General features: G+C 42.6%; 1 protein-coding gene across 1 annotated transcript; it reads right to left on the reverse strand.

Moving 5' to 3' along the window:
- Positions 1-1,834: 1,834 nt before the first annotated feature.
- SLC26A3 (solute carrier family 26 member 3) lies at positions 1,835-17,855 on the reverse strand. The gene is made up of 20 exons (XM_075026700.1): positions 17,725-17,855; positions 16,769-16,908; positions 16,546-16,656; positions 16,298-16,455; positions 15,360-15,524; positions 14,502-14,654; positions 13,627-13,709; positions 12,157-12,304; positions 11,912-12,025; positions 11,721-11,798; positions 11,199-11,294; positions 10,098-10,204; positions 9,764-9,833; positions 9,586-9,678; positions 8,602-8,697; positions 7,706-7,939; positions 5,984-6,038; positions 5,330-5,475; positions 4,457-4,522; positions 1,835-1,840 (listed from the first exon to the last, which is right to left on the reverse strand). Exons 1-20 carry the CDS (start codon positions 17,853-17,855, stop codon positions 1,835-1,837), a joined length of 2,250 nt encoding a protein of 749 aa, XP_074882801.1.
- Between the last annotated feature and the right edge of the window lie 1,184 nt (positions 17,856-19,039).

Consider the following 19,039-nt stretch of genomic DNA (forward strand, 5'->3'; position numbering starts at 1 on the left):
TGAAGGAGAAATGTGTGAGAATTTTTTTTCTCTTTATGTTTGAGGGAAAGGTGAGGTATGTCATACAATGACGTATGTCCCACAAAAATCAGTGGGATCCCTTGAATTGTTTAGTGACCATGGATCAAAAGTCTTTGTGATAGAGGAGTTACTGAAAAGTCATCTTACATAGGCAGGACTTGGACTTGGGTCAAATTTCTGTGTCCTGCTTGCATAGGAAGACATAAATACTTTTTTTTTATTTATTTATTAAGCCTTAAGCATACCTACGTAACTAAGGGTACTGTTGATGCTTTCATATTTACAAAGTTAAAAAATGTCTCTGTTGGTTGAAACCCTATGAAAACTGTCTTTTTAATTTGTTTATAGGGTTTTGCTGTGTTTTGGGTTGTTTGGGGTTTTTTTCCTCGCTTGATTGGTTCGGGTATATTTGCAAAATAAATGATTGTTTTAGTGTGAAGTTCAGAAATTCATGTATTGTATTTAATTGTATAATTGACAGTCTTAGAAATGGTGAGATGTAATTGTGAATTCTTTGCATTCATACTTACATCTTCCTGTAAAGACAAATATTTGAATTGAATTAGTTATGTTTCTTTTGAATAAATATCCCTGTCTGTGGCAGTGATCTCCCTCCCAAGGCACTGCCAAGCACATCTCAAGTTTGGAAGACAACTGTGACGACATTTAAATTTGTCAGCCATTGTAGGTTCCTCTAATAATGTCACATAAGGGAAGGAAAAGGAGTTTGATGATGGTTTATGCCCACCATGGAATGAATGAAAAGATACCAGCAGATGGCCTGAAAACATCCGTGGTTTAGATGCTTGTCTCCTCACGCTCTTATCTTTAATTCTATCTGTAACTGCTTAAAGGATTGCCTGCAACCATGCATACTTTACAACAAGCAGGCTAATTGCGTGAACATGTACTTTTATGTTTGGTGGGGTTTTTTTTAAATACTATTAACATAAAGATTGGTTATCTAGATGTATCAAATTCTGTTTGTTAAAACCTAAAGTGGAAGTAACTCGTATTCATTCCGTGTTAGAGTTTGCACACATAGCAAGGGAGAAAAGTTGTCTTCTGTATTATGTTAAGTCAAGTGTTCTCAAAAGCACATTTGCGGATATGCTTTCTCTGTGGATTGAGTCTGAATGCACCTCTGTTCTTAAAATGTTTTCTGCTCTGTAAAATTTGTGTCTGATTTTGTTGCATTTCTCTCTGCATGCATTGCTGTGTTGCTGACAAAAGCATGCACAGGTTCACATCAGAAGGTACTGTCAAGCCTGGGAAACTGGAGAAGCACAGTGGATTGTAGTTGCAACATAATAGTGAATGTTTGGGAAATAAGTTTGAACTTTTCCTGTTCATATATATATCTGACATTACAGGGTCCAATGCAGCAGAGAAATGTGCAAGGTTTATATTAATTTTCATCCTGACTACATTTCTAAAGGAAATGTCAGTATTATAGAAGTTGTATTTCCCCTGCTTTTTATTTCATGGTGTTAAAAACAATTCTTAGCAATTGTTAAATCATCTTTATGTAGTAATGGTGCCCTCACAACTGTGAGGTTCTTCACTGTGTTCAGGTATGTTACATTCACACTGATGATTGATTTATACTGACCAGTTTGTAAACTGAACTAGCTGCATTTGGGCATTGTGAGAATAATGAAGTTTAAAGCTCCTTTTAGTCTTGACTTAGTCTTAAGACAGAGCAACTTTAGAAACTTTTCCTACTGTGAGTTGTATCTCCTTGTTCTCTAAATATGGGGCTTTAATTTGTTGTTGGGTTTTTTTTTTAAATTGTTTTCCATTCTGACTCGGTTCATGACTACAAGAGATTAAAAGATTAAAAAATCCGACATATGTCCGGAAAAGTGTGGGTGGAATAGCAGCAGGAAATTTGCAAGTTACTCAGTCATCTTGAAACTTTTATCTTTCATTTTGATAATAGAATATAAGTGATTCTGGAGTGCTAGTAGGACTGATTGTAATACACTTCTGTTAATGGAAAGAGTCATTATGTATGCAAGTGGGCAGGAATGTTTCCACTTTCATGTAGTAATGTTTCACAAAAGAACTTCAGCTTAACTGCTTAAAAAACCCCCAAATAAGTAATTTTAAATAGATGTAAATATGTGTCAGTTGACAAGTTTTCTTCAGTTTTATTTGTGAAAACTAATGCTTGAACACAGCTCCAAGATAATTTATGGTGAATTATTTCCTACACTTAATAAAATCACATAAGTACTAATGAGAGTTCCTGCACTTGTTCTTTGCCATTTCTGGATCAGGGAAGCTTTCAGGTATTTTCTTAGGAAGCAAAAGGGAGAAGGTGTTTTCTTAAGAAGAGTGAGAAAAGAAAGCTGTCTATATTCAACATAGGGATGAGGAATAGAGAATTGTGAGTGACATTTCTTTCCAGTAAAGAAGTGCTTAGAGATATTTTTTCCTTAAGAGAAACCTAGTTTGAAATTGAAAAAACAAACAAACAAAAAAACCCAAACCAAAACAAAAAACCAAAACGGGTTTGTGTCTTATAATGCTCTCTCCATTGGGCCCAAGACCTTGAATAACTAAATAATTTTGAATTTTTTGTCTCTCTTTCACACAGGCAATCTCTTCTGCACTGCAAAGTGAAAACCAGGCTTGAGAGTAGGCTTGAGCAGCCCAGGCTCCATGGCTTGTGCATTTTCTATCCCTCTTGCTGGCTGTAAAATGCCTTTTAGCTACCAAGCATCTGCACTGTGCTGAGGAGAGGTAGGCTCAGGATATGTGATGAATTGACACTATTATCTGTCAGCTCTCGAAAAAGAAAGCAGGTGTGAAATTTGCCTTTTAGCTTATTCTTGAGTAAAATATTAGAAAGTGGTGCATGGTATTATAGGTCTAACTGAGCAGCAACAGTGCTCAGTGGAAGAGCAGTATCTAGGTTTCCAGAGGTGCCTGTCTCAAGAATAAGCGGGTAAATCTGCATCACCACACTATCCCACAACAGAGCAAGGCATATGTGCTATGATATGCACGAGGGTAGACTGCCCAGAGGAACGTTAGTATTACAGCAACAGAGTTAAATGCAGAAATAACCTAGTACCTGGAGCGGGAAATCGCATAATGCATCAGAAATGTGATGCTGCTGGTGTCGACATTAAAAAATAAGTAGGATGATTTAATATATCAGCCCAATCCAAATCAATGAATCATATTTGGATCTGAAAATGCTGTGTCTTCCCTGAACTATCTTCATGTTTTACAGTAGATACATCAGTCACTATGTACACTATGCTCATAGTAGTGAGCCAAAAACAAGTTTAATAACTCAGTCTACTAGGAATCTTACAAACCATAAGGAAAACTTTATACGAGTTATATACAAACTGAAGATAAAATATCATTCCCAACTATTAGTCTGTTATAAATTACAAAATTTGAAATATTTATATATTCTCTAGTAACTGTACGGCTTGTCTACAAACTGTCAGAATAATATAGATATATGTACAAGTATTTGCAAATAGGGTTAACATTACCTGCTTCTTCAACTGTGGGTAGGCTGTCAGCAAGGTATGAAATATGAAAATTGTGTGATTTTTGCCTCCATGTATGTACATAAATACATTCCCATATGTACAAAGGCACATAAAGACTAACAAGGCCATTCCAAAACCTGGAACATAACCATCTGTAGTAAATTCTTCTTAAGGTATATGAATGTATCCTTCTGTCTTCATGCTCATCGCTGCGTCTGCATTCAACTTCTGTAAATTATGTTGTGTTGCTGGAGAATATTATATTTGGAAAATTAAAACTAAAATTTTGTTTCTGTTGGAATCTGTAGGAAATAAAAGGAAATAAATGTCACCCTCTGTAAGGAACAGCCAGGATAGTTGCCCTCTGGTGAGTGATATGTAAGAATTTGCTCCTCTAAAGCATTTGTGTGGGAAGACTGTGGGCTGACATTGTTTCCTTATGGGGTTGCTGTGTGCTGGATACTGCCCTTCTCTTCATGATGAAAGGCTGTGTGTGTTCCTTTTCATCCCTGGCTCCAGACTCCCCTTCTGCCTGTGACATTTAGATACATGGGACTGATGCTGACATCTCCGCCACGTGGACGTGCTACTGGTGAGCTCCTCGTGGGGGAACCGTGGTGGACAGGCGAGGAGACCAGGTGAGAGCCTGGTGAGATGGTCTTCACCTACCTTCCCCCTGCAGGCTCTCAGAGTGCAAGGCAAGGCATGTGAGCAGAGCCCCACGCCTCTTACTCCTGTAAGGCTTTACCTTAAGTCCAATCCCGTCAATAAGCTGTCTGGGTGCTTTCTGCCCTTGGCTGACACAAGAGCTCAGGGATGAAGATGCTTTTGTTATCTGACCTAGCAGTTCCCGTGAGAGGCTTTTGGGGCTCCATTCCCTACGGTTGGAGTGCCACTACTGGAGACAGGAGCCTTACCGTGCTCTCCCGGCTGCGCAGTCCATTGCTGAGGGTGATGATACAGTCGTTGCTGCTACCCTTCTCCTGTAATGAACAGAAGAAGTGGTGGGTTAGGAAACAGATTGCTGCTTTTTCTCTTTTTTTCCTTTTTCAAACTGAAGAAGGTCTTGCTTTTAAATCTCTGGAATATGCTTGGGAAGTTGACCTGGAAGGAAGGAAGCTCTCGCTTGTCAGCCCTTTATGCCCCCTGCCAGGTCTCCAGGTCAATGTGGAAGAGCTGGGCCAGTTCAGCTAAGTGGGATTCTACAGTTTCCCAGTGAGTATCATTCTGGGTTTGGTACTTTTAAATGGATTTAACATAGGCGGGTCCTTTCTTGCTCTTGATTTAAGAACACTCCCAGATAGGCCAACACCAAATTTGTCTGTACTAATTTATCTGCGCTACTTCAGCATGCCTTTTGAAGGTAGGCAGGCCTGGGAAGCCTACGTTTAAGCAGCATCAAGTCTGCCTTGCAAGAGCCGCTGCAGCATATGCAGCAATCCCCTGCCAGATGGGTGATGGCAGAGGACTGACGATGGATGGGCCAGTACTTGGAGGTGCTGGGATTTCACCCCCTTATCACACTCTTCCCAAGGAAGTGACTTCGAGTGAAGTCCATGGCCAGGCCAGTCTCCAGTGGGAATGACTCCTTTCACTAGTGGTTTGCCAGGCACCTGGGCCAGGGACCACTCAACTCTCCAAACCTATTGGAGACTAGCTGAGTTTTAATCGTCAACTTTCTAAATATAGAGACAGTGTAGGGCACACAGCTAGCTATGCAGGGCACTGCTGGGTGCCTGTGAGTAGTGTAAAGGCACTGAAGTAGCAAACGATGAAAACTGTAGTGTTACCTCAGCAAGTTTTAATTTGGGGGAGGTGGCTATGTCCTTCTTCAGCAAAATGTGTAAAACCGCATCATGAATGGTAAGGAAAAACATGGATGGCTTAATCTCCTCATCAAAAAATGCACATCTCTCCAGTTTGTCCAGGAAGCCCTCTGTGGGGGAACAAAATCAAAGCACAAAGTGACCTGCAGGCTTTGAAAATTAAGACATGGTGTATCCTAAGCATGTCCATGGAGCAAGCACAGGAATTTCTGATATACTGCACTGTTTTATTTATTAGAGCAGATGGGTTCCTCTTTACTGATGTGGAGAGGGTGGGATATAAAAGCCCATCAGTACTGCCCTGCTCAATAGCAGGCAGAATGTAATTTGAGCCCCGTTTCTCAATTCATGCCTAAGCCAGGCTGCCCGATAGCAGGTCTCGTAGCCCAGAGCTGTACAGCACAGCAGCGGCCATAGGTAAAACAAGTTGTCATGCGTGGTCCCAGCCCGGTGGGGACAACATGGGAGGGATGACGCCTCTGCTCAGCTCAATCTGTTTGCTATCCAAGCCCGGAAGGTAAAACTGGGGTGATCCTCCCCAGCTATGCTCAGGGGTGGATGGGGAAGGCAGTGGGACGAGGCATCCATGGTGATGCTGACGGAAAGGGAAGTACTCACCATGTGCCCCTGCAATGTAAATGTCGATGTTGATCCGGACAAATTCTTTCAAAGTCTGTTAAACCGGAAAGATGCACCATTTAGATACTGCTATTTTTGCTGATGACAGCCATTATGGTGATTAGCCACAGCAAATATACAAACCACTTTAATATATTTCAGCTCTATGACAGTAAGCAGCTCTAAACTCAAACTCTGCTGCACCTAGAGGCAGGATGGTCTCTCACATGGCTGCAGACAGGGATGAACGATCCTTTTGAAAATGGGCAGTATTAAATAAATTTAGCCCATGGTGAAAAAGATATTCTTTCACAAATTGTATGGTTTTATTATACCTACTTGACACATGGTGAAACTAAGGCCCCAAAAGCTTCTGGGGAGCTTTTTATAACTGGGAATTTGAGCGGAACTACAGGTCCCACTGACATGGCAGGTGTTTAGTTCCTATGAAAATACGTTTACAAACCCTATGTGGCTCTAGATAGTTAACTTTAGCTATGGCTGTTTGAAAATATTGTTCTTATTGCTTTGTTCAACGTCATCTGGGGAGGTGAGAGCAGGAGCAGAAATGAAACTCCAATGCTCTGACTCCCAGCCCAGTGTTTAAAGCCGTATTTCATATGTACATTTCTGTAAAGCTTTCCAAAATCTTACTGGGTGAAGAAAGGGTGCCACAGCCAACACTCTAATTCCAAGAAAATTTGGATGGATTATTTAATCCATTTCCTAAACAGTTTCTATGGAAAATGTACATTAAAATTCACATAAACTCAAAGGTTGCCACTGACTTTCCAGTCCATATAGAAATGCCTTTAAGAAGCAGGCTAGAATCACAGAAAGGTTTGGGTTGGAAAGGACCCCTTTAAAGATCATCTAGTTCCAAACCCCCTGCCGTGAGCAGGGACACCTTCCACTAGACCAGGTTGCTGAAAGTCCTATCCGACCTGGCCTTGAACACTTCCAGGGATGTGGAACAACTCTGTGCAACCTGTTCCAGTGTCTCACTACCCTCATTGTAAAGAATTTCTTCCTTACATCTAATCTAAATCTACCCTCTTTCAGTTTAAACCCATTGCCCCTTGTCCTGTCACTACAGGCCTTGGTAAAAATTCTTGCTCCATCTTTCTTATAAGCTGCCTTTGAGTATGGAAAGGCTGCAATAAGGTCTCCCCAGAGCCTTCTCTTCTCCAGGTAGAACAACCTCAACTCTCTCAAGCCTTTTGTGATAGGAGAGGTGTTCCAGCCCTCTGATAATTTTCATGCCCCTCCTCTGGACCAGCTTTAAAAGGTCCATGTCTTTGTTGTGCTGGGGCCCTAGAGCTGAACGCAGTACTCCAGGTGGGGTTTCATGAGAGTGGAGTAGAGGGGCAGAATCACCTCCCTCGACCTTCTGGCCATGGTTCTTTTGATGCAGCCCAGGGTACGATTGGCTTTCTGGGCTGCAAGCACACATTGACGGCTCATGTCCAATTTTTTGTCCACCAGTACCCCCAAGTCCATCTCTTCAAGGCTGCTCTCAATTCATACCCCAGCCTGTATTGATACTGGGGATTGACCTGGTGCAGGTGCAGGACCTTGCACTGGGCCTTGCTGAACTTTCTGAGGCTCACATTGTCCCACTCCTCAAGACCGTCAAGGTGCCATCCCTTCCCTCAAGCATATCCCTCAAGTGTAACTGCATGCATATGTTTTTCTTTCATATGGTCACTGTTTATCTTTTACCTTTTGGAGGACTCTCATGGCAGAAAAATCGAGGAAGGACACTGATGAGAAATCCAGAACGATGCTGTGGATGTTGACCTGGGGCACAATGATGCCGGGGGGGAGGTCAGCACCCCAGTTGATCTGAATGGGTAAGTCTGTCATGTTGGTGGGCTGGTCCAGCTCCTCTATCCTGTTGTTGTCTAATTCTTCATCTGACTCATGTGTATAGTTAGTCATGCAAATCAAGCCTTTCTGTGTTGATAGAGAAAAGTAATATATTACAAATATATAATATATACATAATTAATACTTCTTTTTAAGACCCAGCCAGGGTAGTAGTGCATCTTGCACAAGGGCAAGAATGGTGGCAATGCAAAGCTGATGTACCTGTGAGCTAGAGCAGGACCCACCTGCACTTTACACTAGAAAAACCTCTGTCTCTCCCCTGTCTGGAGGAGTCTGGAAATGTTGGCTTTCCTCTCAACAATCATTTAATCATCACAATCAGTTAACGATGGCTTTTTATTTTTCCCTGAAGTCAATTGTCAGTTACGCTTTGATTCAGTGATTTTGGAACAAGTCAAGAAAAAGCATGCAGGATTTGGGCTGGAAGGAAACCAGCTTTATCCTACCATTAATGCAGCATGAACATTGCCTCTGTGGGATCTGATACTGCCATTTGATGCCAAATAAAGCTTCAGTGGACACATACAAGCTCTGCCTATGGTAAAGCTGTAGGTCTCTAATTGTGAGAGCCATTTAAAATCTTATTTTTGAAATGTGTTTATGTCATGAAGTTGCAACTTGGGGAATAGCATATCTAATTAGGACAGGAGACTGTGAGGCACTTCTCTGCCGTGTCAAGCCAGGGAGCCCGTTGCTTAATCCCTCCTGGATGGAGTTGCCTTACATACGGGTGTCACTTGCAGCTCTCCTTTCTTCAGCATCTTTCTGATCTTCCTCAGAGCTTTATTGCGTTTCCTCAGGACTCTCAGTGGGTTGAAGCCAACCTGCAGAAACAGCACTTTGAATAGTTAAAAAAACCAACCAGTGACACCAGGGGAAGGACACAGTATCTCATGCAGGTTTTCTTTACAGTCATGATAAGCATAGTTTGGACTTGATGTTGGCTATCAGTTCAAGCAAGGGCTCTTTTTCTTGGTTGGAAAGATGTCTATGGGTATGACTACAAACCAGGCAGGCCCATCTCTACTAGCTTTAGGACACCAGCATGGACAGCATTATAGCAGTGACAATGCTGCAGCACAGGCCAGTAACTCCAGCAAGCTGGTAGAGTGCTGGCTAGCCCAGAGCGTGTCCTATTCATCTTCATTATGAGACAGCCACCCAGGTGACTGAGATTAGAGAGCTCACAGGTTGTATCTGCTCTGTGCCACCTGACTGCAGTGTGGGTTGTATACACATTGTTTTGTTTCCTTGAAGAAGAAAACCAAAGTTGATCACGTTGGCTGCGTATGTCTCTTGAATCTCTTAGCTGGTTTTAACAAAATTAGATGGCAGGTAAATTAGGCTAATAAGGGTTACGATAATACTAAATTCCTGCAAGTCTTCTGCTTCATCTATCTAGCGGGTGGAGGAGAGAGGCGTCAGAAGTACCCGTATTTATAAAGAGAGTGGTGTGAGCTTTCTTCTAAAGGACTTAAAATGTGTATATACATTGTTATGGTGTAAGTTCAGCATGAGTCAGGCTGTTCTCTTTCTCAGAGGTGTGTACGTACATGTGGGATTATAGTAGTGGCAACAATATTTGAATAATTCATGAAAAATTCATCTTTGAACTGTTGGCTGACTGCATATATAGTAATTATTGGGAAATTGTATTCACCTTAATGTGTCATGCAATGCATATGTTCAAAACAACAGCCCCAGACACTTACAGCAGTGATGAGTTTCTCTCTGAAGAATTCAATATTAGCGAAGAAGATAGGAGACGAGCATCTGAAAATCTTCACTCCCTCTGGCTCATAGATCTGTACAATGAAGCAAAAGTGTTAGTAACGTCTGCTATAGAAACATAAATGCAGCAGATAATAAAAGAAACATGAGTTTTCTTACATCGGTGTAATCCTTCCTGTTCCTGTAGATGTTACTTCTCCCAACATTAGCCAAAACAGTGCAGCTTGGACTGTGAACAAACACACACACACAATTATTTGTACCCCATACTGAAACCTGGCGGAAGGGAAGGATCAGAGAAGGCAACCTCAGCTGTGCTGGTAGACTGAAGTGGGACCCCACATCCAAGGGTTTACCCCTGTAAATTATTTTTCCGTACATGGTTGCTGGACAGACCAAGGCATGGGGTTGTTGGCCTTGTCTGTACGGGGGGGAGTTAATTTATAACAGGAGGCCCTGAGATATCTTATCATCGCATCCAACAAGTACTTACATCTGGGAGCGGATCACCACGGTCAGCAGCTGGAACGCCACGGCAGTTGCTAGCCCAATATCCAGGCCAAGAAAAATGGCAGCTAAGAAAGTCACCACCCATATAACCTGTAACAAGCAGGTGGATGGCAGTGGTTACGAGCATGTCAAGGACCTGGGTTGTGAGCCAGGGTGGGAGCAGCAACAGATCTCAGATCTGGTCCAGGCTGTCTGTCTGCCTTTGGTGAGGGGTTTCATGTTTCCTAGTTTGTTGTTTTTTTTTTTGTAAAACAGGGCCAGACTCACCAACTAGGACCAGGGACCGTTTCTAGGGATGACAATTTCTATACAATAAAGGCTTAAAATAATAGAGGTGTGGATCTTCTGTAGGTGATTCACTAAATGCTCAATAAAAATCCAGCAGAAAGGCAAGGTTACAAGTAAATCAGGATCCTGGTAAAGCTGAGAGTTGTAAATGTGCAAATGTAGGTGCTGTGAATGTAAGTGACTGATAAGCATTAATAACTAGATAATACTGAATATTTTTTAGCCACAGATCTCAAAGCATTTTCATGTAGTAAATAACTGTTTGGTAGCTGGGAAACCTGAGGCCTGGAACCATTTGGGAACACAAGGAACTTAAATAAAGAGCTTAAATTTTCTGGGTGTTAGAGGTAAGCAGTCCTGCCCTCCAGCCACAAGCTTTACCATTTGGAGTAAACCCTTCAAGCCATGGTCGTCACTTGTTTTTTGCTGTGTAACTTCCATCTAACATGCTGTGTGAGCGTGAGAAATTGTCCCTGAATGCATAACCAATGCAGTAGGTATTTAGGCATTTTCTGCAACTGCCTTCTATATTTGACTTCATATAATTAACTGTATTTTAATAATTTTGATGAAATAGATGAAAATGAAGTTAGGAGAGAGAATCGACTCAAAATAGGTGGGACAAAATGAAAAACAGGAGCAAAGGGTATACAAGTAAAAAAAGCATGCCACTATTGTACTTTCCATTCAGTGAAGTAAGGCAGGTTAGGAAAAAAGATAACCTGTAAGCCAATTTGCATAATAGATGACTTTTCCAGAGTGCTTCATTCCTGAATGCTTGTGGGACTCAACTTACACAGTCATACTTGTCCTTTCTCCACAGGATGCCTACTTCCTTGAACTGCATGAGCATTCCTTTCAAGTTGCCGAGAGCCAAAGATGCAAGGACTGACTGTTAAAAAGACCAAAATACATGCTGAATTTTAAAGCAAGCAAAGCAAATGTTGAACATTAAGACTTAAAAGATCATACAAATAGGGCCAAAGCACAGCTGAAAGGCCAGGGAGCTCGTCTCAGTGTTTTGCTGCTGCTGGAACCTCCCTAGCTGTGGTGCAGCACAGGTGTCTGACTTGAGGCTGCAAATCCCACTTATTTTTGGCACCTAAAAGCTGGTGCTGTGGTGTTTGGTGTTTGGGCACTTGCATTCACTTTGAGGGACCAGAGGTAGTGGTCCTGTCTGTGATGATCTGGGAAGAAGAACCAAGCTTTGCAAAACCCTCTTTGGCTCTCACTGAAGCCTACAAACAGTCCCAGTGGCTCCTAGAGAAGCCCTGTCTTTGACAAGTGGGAATAAGTGCTAGGTGAAACCAGTGAATACCTTCTGTAATGGTGCCAGGAGAAACCCAATGGCCAAGATCACAATCAAGACGATGACAGCTGAGATAATACCAGCAATCTGCGTCAGAGAAAAATTCCACCATGAATAAGTGCCTGCAGGCATTATGGTCAGCTAGGAAAAAAGAGAGCTTTCTTGCATTAAATGCCATCATGGTCTGTTGTCTTCTATACCTGTGTTTTGCCTCCTGTGCTCTCTTGCACACCGGATCTTGACAGAGCAGTGCTGGAGGCAAATCCTTTGAATGATCCACCAACTATATTACTCAGCCCAAAAGCAATTAGTTCCTGAAATAAAAACAAAAGAGATTGTTCTTAAAAGGTGGTTCATGACAGTTATTTACAAGGTAAAGCATTCCTAAAATGACTTATTTCCCACTGACAAATACACTGTATTGATTTCTGTGTTACACGCCTACCTGGTTGCCATCTACTGGGTAGTCATGTTTGATGGAATACACTTTAGCCACAGAGAAGGCTACTGCAAACCCAACGATTGCAATGGAAATGCTGTCGCCGATACACTTTTGGAGGACACCTACATCAGGTGCAACAGGTGCTTGAAATCTGAAAGACAAAAAACTCAACTCATTAAGCATATGCCTAAGGAGACAAGTTGTCAAGCAAGCAAGCAAGCAGTGGTCCAGCTCATACCAAGCACTTTGAAGAGATGCAACACAGAATTGCAGGTCTGAACCCTATAAAACTTTGCGGAATCTTTAATCAAGACAGGGACTCTGTTTATCTGCACTCAGCTCAGCTTGTGTTTCAGCAGGTTCTCATTTACTTGGCCAGGACCAGCCACAGCGTTTTTTGTCTGAGGTGCATGCACAGTTCTGCCTTCTAGTTACGCATGGATGTAAGATCTGACATGGCACTGAGGCCCTTGCACAGGCAATTTGTGCACAGAAGTATTTCACTTAATTACAACAACAACAAAAATCCCTGTGTGATTAATTGAAGCGCTTTAGACAGCTAAACAAATATTTACTAAGTCAGGTAATGTTGACTAGTCTTTCAGGATATCTATCTGCTAGATGCTTTAGCTTTACCATTTCCTGCTTCTTTGATCAGGGTCTATTGCAGATCCTGGGGAGAATTCCTCTCTGGGCTTTTCTTTTTTTTTTTTTTTCCCTTCCTTTCTTTTTTTTTTCCAGTGAACTGAAGTCTGAAGAGTGGAGACTCTTGAGCAGAAATAGCTGTTCCTCTGCAAACTTCATTCACTAACGCCCCTGGGGCTACAAGAGGCAATCGAGCGTGCCCCAGTGAGTAAATGGCTGCAGTCTGCTGTCCTAGTAAATGTCTTCCTCCCTCTTTTTAACTTAATGTGTGCCTATTAATTCTTTATGCCAAAATCTGGCATAGCTGGATGTACTTTATATATGGATATATACGCTATATGTGGATATATACTCTCTATATGGATATGAGCAGACATTGAGGCCTCCGAAGGATAATAGTGCCTGCAGAGATGCTGGCGGAGGGTCATGGGACCAGGCAGGAGAGCTGTGCAGTGTCCTGGTGGCTTCCCAGGGCTCGTGGTGGCTGCTGAACCATGCGTGTACTTTGAGAGAAATGGAGGGGTTCGGGAGTGAGTAGCTCAGTAAGGGACAAACACCAACCTCCTGCTCAACAACTGTCTTGGAAAATGAAGCATGCAATTATTTCAAGTCACAGTGTACTCTTTGTGGAGTAGGAGATGTGCTTTAGTGAGTAACTTTTACCTATTAAAAGTATGTCCTGATATTGTTGAGAGCAAAATGTTTATTTACCTACTGAAAGAAGATGAAGCAGATTATTTTAATCAGAAACATAGCTGAACTGATTTGACACTGACAAGGTAGAAAGAACATTTTGCTCCACTGGTGAATTTTAAGTAAATCACTTACCCTTCCTCTAGTTTTCCGACAACAGCTACATTAAATTTTTCTTCAAAGTTAACGAAATAGGAAATCAATGCTGCTAAGACTGTCTGAAAGATAATAAACCCCACCTCCATTAGGCACTTTCAAGCAAGAGTGTGAAGAAACTATTAAAAACCATTACCTTCCCTCTCCCACATGCCCTCCAGTCTCATCACTAGCAGCAGAATTATGCCCCAAGTCTGCACATCCCTTTGCTGTTCAGATGTTATTCCTGAACCACCTTACAGGTATGGGTTTACATTCATAGATCACACAGACTATGTATGAGACTATCTCACTAACAACAGAGAACATCCCACCCAGTAAACCACGTGTTTTCTAACAAGATGCTGTAATAACTCTGGGGGAAAACAAGCACTACTTGCATCTATAGCAACATCCTCCAGGACTTTAGGAGCTTGCTGCCAGTGTGAGGCTTCCTCCACCCCACTGCTACTCAGGGTGGGGAAAACCCTCTGCTGCTGGATGGCAAAACTGTTTTGTGGTTGGCCATGGATGACCGGGACTTCAGTGGCTCCTTGCAGGTGTGGTACAGAGGTGCCCCACCTGTGGGACTGCAGCTGGCTGGTGTCAGACCCAATTTTGTCCCAGGAAAAAATTCATAGTTTATAACACCTTACTCACTACAGATATATTCAGCTAAGAACAGGTAAGTAGAGGTAAAACATCTAGTAGAGGTAAAACATCTCACAATAGCTCATGAACACTGTCAGTTTTTCCTTATAGGTAAAATGATAAACCATCCTTTAATGCAGAACAGGAGGAGAAATAGTTAAAACTGCTTCCTGTGATGCTACAGTGATGGAGCAATTGCAAAATCAAAGAAAAGTAACTGTTACCACAAGGAGTTCGATCGGGATGGGAGTTGGTAACTTTGCTTTGTATCGATCGTTCATTTCTTTCACCACGAACACGATAAGCAAGACAACAATGGATGTGACAAGGTCAGCAATGTTTGTTTTTGTGATCTGGGTGAAAACGCTCTCCAGAGTCTGCAAAATCAGAAAGAAACATGCGGTGCTTTAGAAATAGTAGTGCCCTAGCACAGTAGCACTATCCCTTCCAGAAGGGCCTGCATTGGAATTGCTCTAAGGATTACAATGGTTGGGATTTATTCCCTGTGGCATGATATGGGTTGCAAGCCCCAATGAATGTGCATGTGCAGCATCCAAATGATGAAAGCATCCATGAAAGACCCCTTCCACTGGCCCTTGGCCCTCTCCCCCTGGCTTCCCCTTTGGGGAGGGTTGGAGCAACATGGGTGTGTGCGCGATAGGAAATGTGAGCAATGGGAATTACTGAGCAGGTGCCTCTCTCTGCTCCTTCTTCCTGTCCTTCTCCTTCTTCCATTCTCATCCAACAGCCCTCACGGAGTCATTTCCGAATTAAATATATATAATATCAGTCCAGTAAAAATTAATAATTAAATGCTTGAGGCAAAGTTGAATGCTTAATTAAAATATGCCAACACACAATAGAAAATATTATCTAATTAGCCCAACAAGGTGTAATTTGGTGTTTGGTAATAAATTTAAAGATTGGTCCTATACTAATAACACATTTCTTATATTTTTCTCGTGTTTCCTCCTGCTTGGCTGTTTTTATGCTGAGTTCTGTTCTTACTGCCTTGTGATATACGGTCAGATATACATCACAGGTTTCGATAGGTTATCAAATAGCGAACACTTAGCACTTACATAGATGATGCCAAATGGTTTATTAAATCCAGGGACAGGTAGTTGAAGCATGAATTTCAGCTGAGATACCACAACATGGATAGCCGCTGCAGTCGTGAAACCGCTGATTAATGATTGTGATAGATAAATAACGATGAATCCAAACTGAAGAATTCCCAGAAGCAACTGAAATGCAAAATGACCATACATCAGTGTGATTCATTCATGCTTTTAAGCAATCTCTGTGACAAAGAGAACCATATTAATGGGAACAAAGATTTTAACTTAATCCCATACATCTAGGGATTAAGGAAAATACTGTCACCAGATTTGCAATAAAAGTTGAGACTTAGCAACAGGGGCATAAGACTAGTAAGAGTAATTGCTAGAGTAGTTAAAAACTATTCATTTTATTTTATAGCTAAAATAAACCTCTCTAGTCTCAGGGTTTTCAGTACCCATATTTTTACATGGTACCAGTGTTTCATGAAGCACAAACATACTAATACGTTAGGAAGGAAGGAACTATAGGAATTCTCTATTAGGAAGGAAGGAGAAATTATTGTTTGGGGTTTTTTTAAAGACAAATCCAAATACTTTACTATTATGAGATAGAGTTTTTATTCCACTTGCTGCATCTGCATCATTCACATCACTCTCACAACTACTTTTTTCCTATCCAGCAGATAGTTTTTTGCTGTAGATGAGGTGCACCCGTGTGGCCTGTGGGCTCAGGTCTGGGCAAAACGAGGGATTTCACAGCATGAATCAGTGGCTGACCACTGGAGGGAGGGGGATGTCTCCTAATCCGTGAGCCAAGGTCAGTTGCATGGGAAGGGGAAGAGAATTACTTTGGTGACTACACCAGGGGAAAACAAAGGGGAAGGCCAGTCCACCATCCATCTATTAATGTATGTGCATATAGATCTGTGTGGGCACACACATATATGTTTACCAACCTGAAAAACCCCAGAAAGGAAGGTTACAGATGCAGCCACCATCACCCTCTCTTCATTTATTGCTGAGATATTTGTGGAAGTGCCATTTCCAGCGCTGTCATCAGGGACCAGCCTGACAACAGCTCCTCCCACCATCAGGCTCAGGACGGGGAAGGGACCTGAGCAGTACAAGGTGTTCGTTAGAGACCCGAAGGGACAGCATGTACTTCTTCACCAGTAAGGAGGGCAGAAGATGTGCCTGAACTTACCCACTGAGATATGTCTGGATGTGCCAAAGATAAAATAGACCAGGACAGGGAAAAATGCCGCATAGAGTCCATAGCCGGGTGGCACGTTCACCAGCAATGCGAAGGCGAGACCTGTGAGGACAGAGGCGCAGGGAAGGTGACGTGCGTGTTGCAGGCTGAAGCCTGCAGTCCCTTGGCACCTGGCCTAGCAGGCTGTGTCAGAGCACACGGCTCCTGGGGGTACCTTGCAGGACGGCCACCAGCCCCGTGTTGATGCCGGAGACAATGTCACTCAGGATCCACTCCCTGAAGCGGTAGGCTGGCAGCCACGAGACGATGGGAAACAAACCCAAAGCAATTTTTTTCACCCTTTGTGGGGAGCAGCTGTAAAGACACAAGAGGACAGAGCTTTGCCGGTGGACAGCTCGGCTGAGTTGCGGTCTGTCTTTGGAGGGAAAACGAAGGGGGAAGGATTCAGGTCCAGGCTGCCAGAGGTCAAAATCTCACCCAGACACAGCCCTGATCAACCTACTCTGCCAGCTGTGCTTCAAGGAGGACCCTCTAGCCTCCAGAGGTCCCTTTCAACCAAAATAATCATAGATTCACAGAATGGTTTGGGTTGGAAGGTGCCTTTAAAGATCATCTACTAGTCCAACCCCCCTGCCCTAGGCAGGGACACCTTCCACTGGACCAGGTTGCTCAAAGCCCCATCCAACCTGGCCTTGGACACTGCCAGGGACGGGGCATCCACAGCCTCTCTGGGCAACCTGTGCCAGTGCCTCACCACCCTCACAGTGAAGAGCTTCTTCCTTACATCTAATCTAAACCTACCCTCTTTCAGTTTAAAGCCATTGCCCCTTGTCCTATCACTACAGGCCCTATTAAAAAAATTTCTCCCCATCTTTCTTATAAGCCCCCTTTAAGTATTGAAAGGCTGCAGTAAGGTCTTCCTGGAGTCTGTGCTGCCAAGTGCCCAGGAAAAGAGAAGCTGCCTGGGCTACAACTGTAGGAAGAATTTTAAGGGTAATAGCAGCTAAAATTCTTTAGAAAAATCTGACATTGCATTTGGTTAATGAGTTTTCATTTGCTTTGTTGGAATCTGAGGTGGAATTTGTCAGGATGGAGTTCATGCTCTCCAAGAGCAGCAGTTCGGGCTGTTTCTTAGATCCGTATTTAAAAAAAAATGAAAAATCTCCTTACCAGAAATATAGTTTCAGATGATCCCAAAAGGTTTTATGGTATCTGTGCAATTTCTCATGCTCTTCATTGAACAAATTCTCCGAGTACACAGGTCTGGCTACAATATAGTGGTTGCCCACAGGTTCAACCATTTCTCCTGAAATGTCAGGCGAGGATGGCAACTTGTGTGTGCTTCTTTCTGGTCTTAGTCACTTAAAAACCTGAAATGAAGAACAGGGTTAGCTCCTTATGTACTGTCGGGCGGGTAGCCATAGCATAGATGAGTGAACTCCAAACTGAGCGTTACCACCTTTGAAGATCAAAAGGAAGATTGTTGAGACACCTGCCTCACTTTGCCAAGGTGATCTCCTGCCCTCCTCCTCCTCCCACTGCAAGGCAGTGTTTTGCTGGCACATGAAGCATTTATTTCTAAAGACGAAGCCAAAAAGTGGACAAGATGGATTTCGAGTTAATTTATCACCAAGTCAGCCATCTACAACCAAAAACTACCTCCCTCAAGGGAGACTAATTTCTTAAAGAACAAACAAGCGGATCCCAAGCTGTGTCTCTTTGTGGCACCGCTGGGAGGGCTGGGAGCTCACTAAAACCCACTGACAGGTTGAGGAGAAAGGCAGACCCAAGGCAGGGCTCAGCCGTCCTCTCTTGGACTCAGAGACAGGGCTGAATCTTTCAGCTTGGGTCTGCATGACAAGGAGGTTAAGCTCAGCAGTAAAAAAGCACGGTACTGCTACTTGTTAAATTTTTTGTAAGATTCTCCTCTGTTTCATGCTCACAAACAGTTTTTGCAATGTCTGACCTAAATACTATTTTCTGCCTTGTCCCAACCCACATTTGCATGTTTGTGCTGAATAGAAGTGGTCCTCAGTCACTCCAGAAATGACCCCTGAAGCCCACATTACACATGAGAACATTCAAGATTCATTTCAGTCAATACCACTGGGGATTTTGCAGGAATTAATTGATGTCATCACTGTGCTGCCTACTGTGCTGTTACATTTCTCTGTATGCCTCACATTCTTCCCACATTAAATTCACCTAAATAAATGTAATAGCCAAAAATATTTCTCTCTGCTGCAGCCACCATTAAATGTTTAATACTAGTCCGAGACAGGAGCAGTGGAACTTGCTCTTGGTAGCTGCAGTTGAACTAGATGATCATTGTAGGACCCTTCCAACTGGAACTAATCTATCCTATTCTATTGTCTTTTGACTCAGAGATGAAGATGTACTGTAGGAAGCAAAAAGTCTTTTGTGATACTGATAATCGAGCATTTTTCTTCATTTTCTCTCCCCTAGTCAAATGCTCCTTAGCGTC

Source organism: Buteo buteo, chromosome 4, assembly GCF_964188355.1.
Source record: "Buteo buteo chromosome 4, bButBut1.hap1.1, whole genome shotgun sequence".
NCBI classification, from domain to species: Eukaryota; Metazoa; Chordata; class Aves; order Accipitriformes; family Accipitridae; genus Buteo; species Buteo buteo.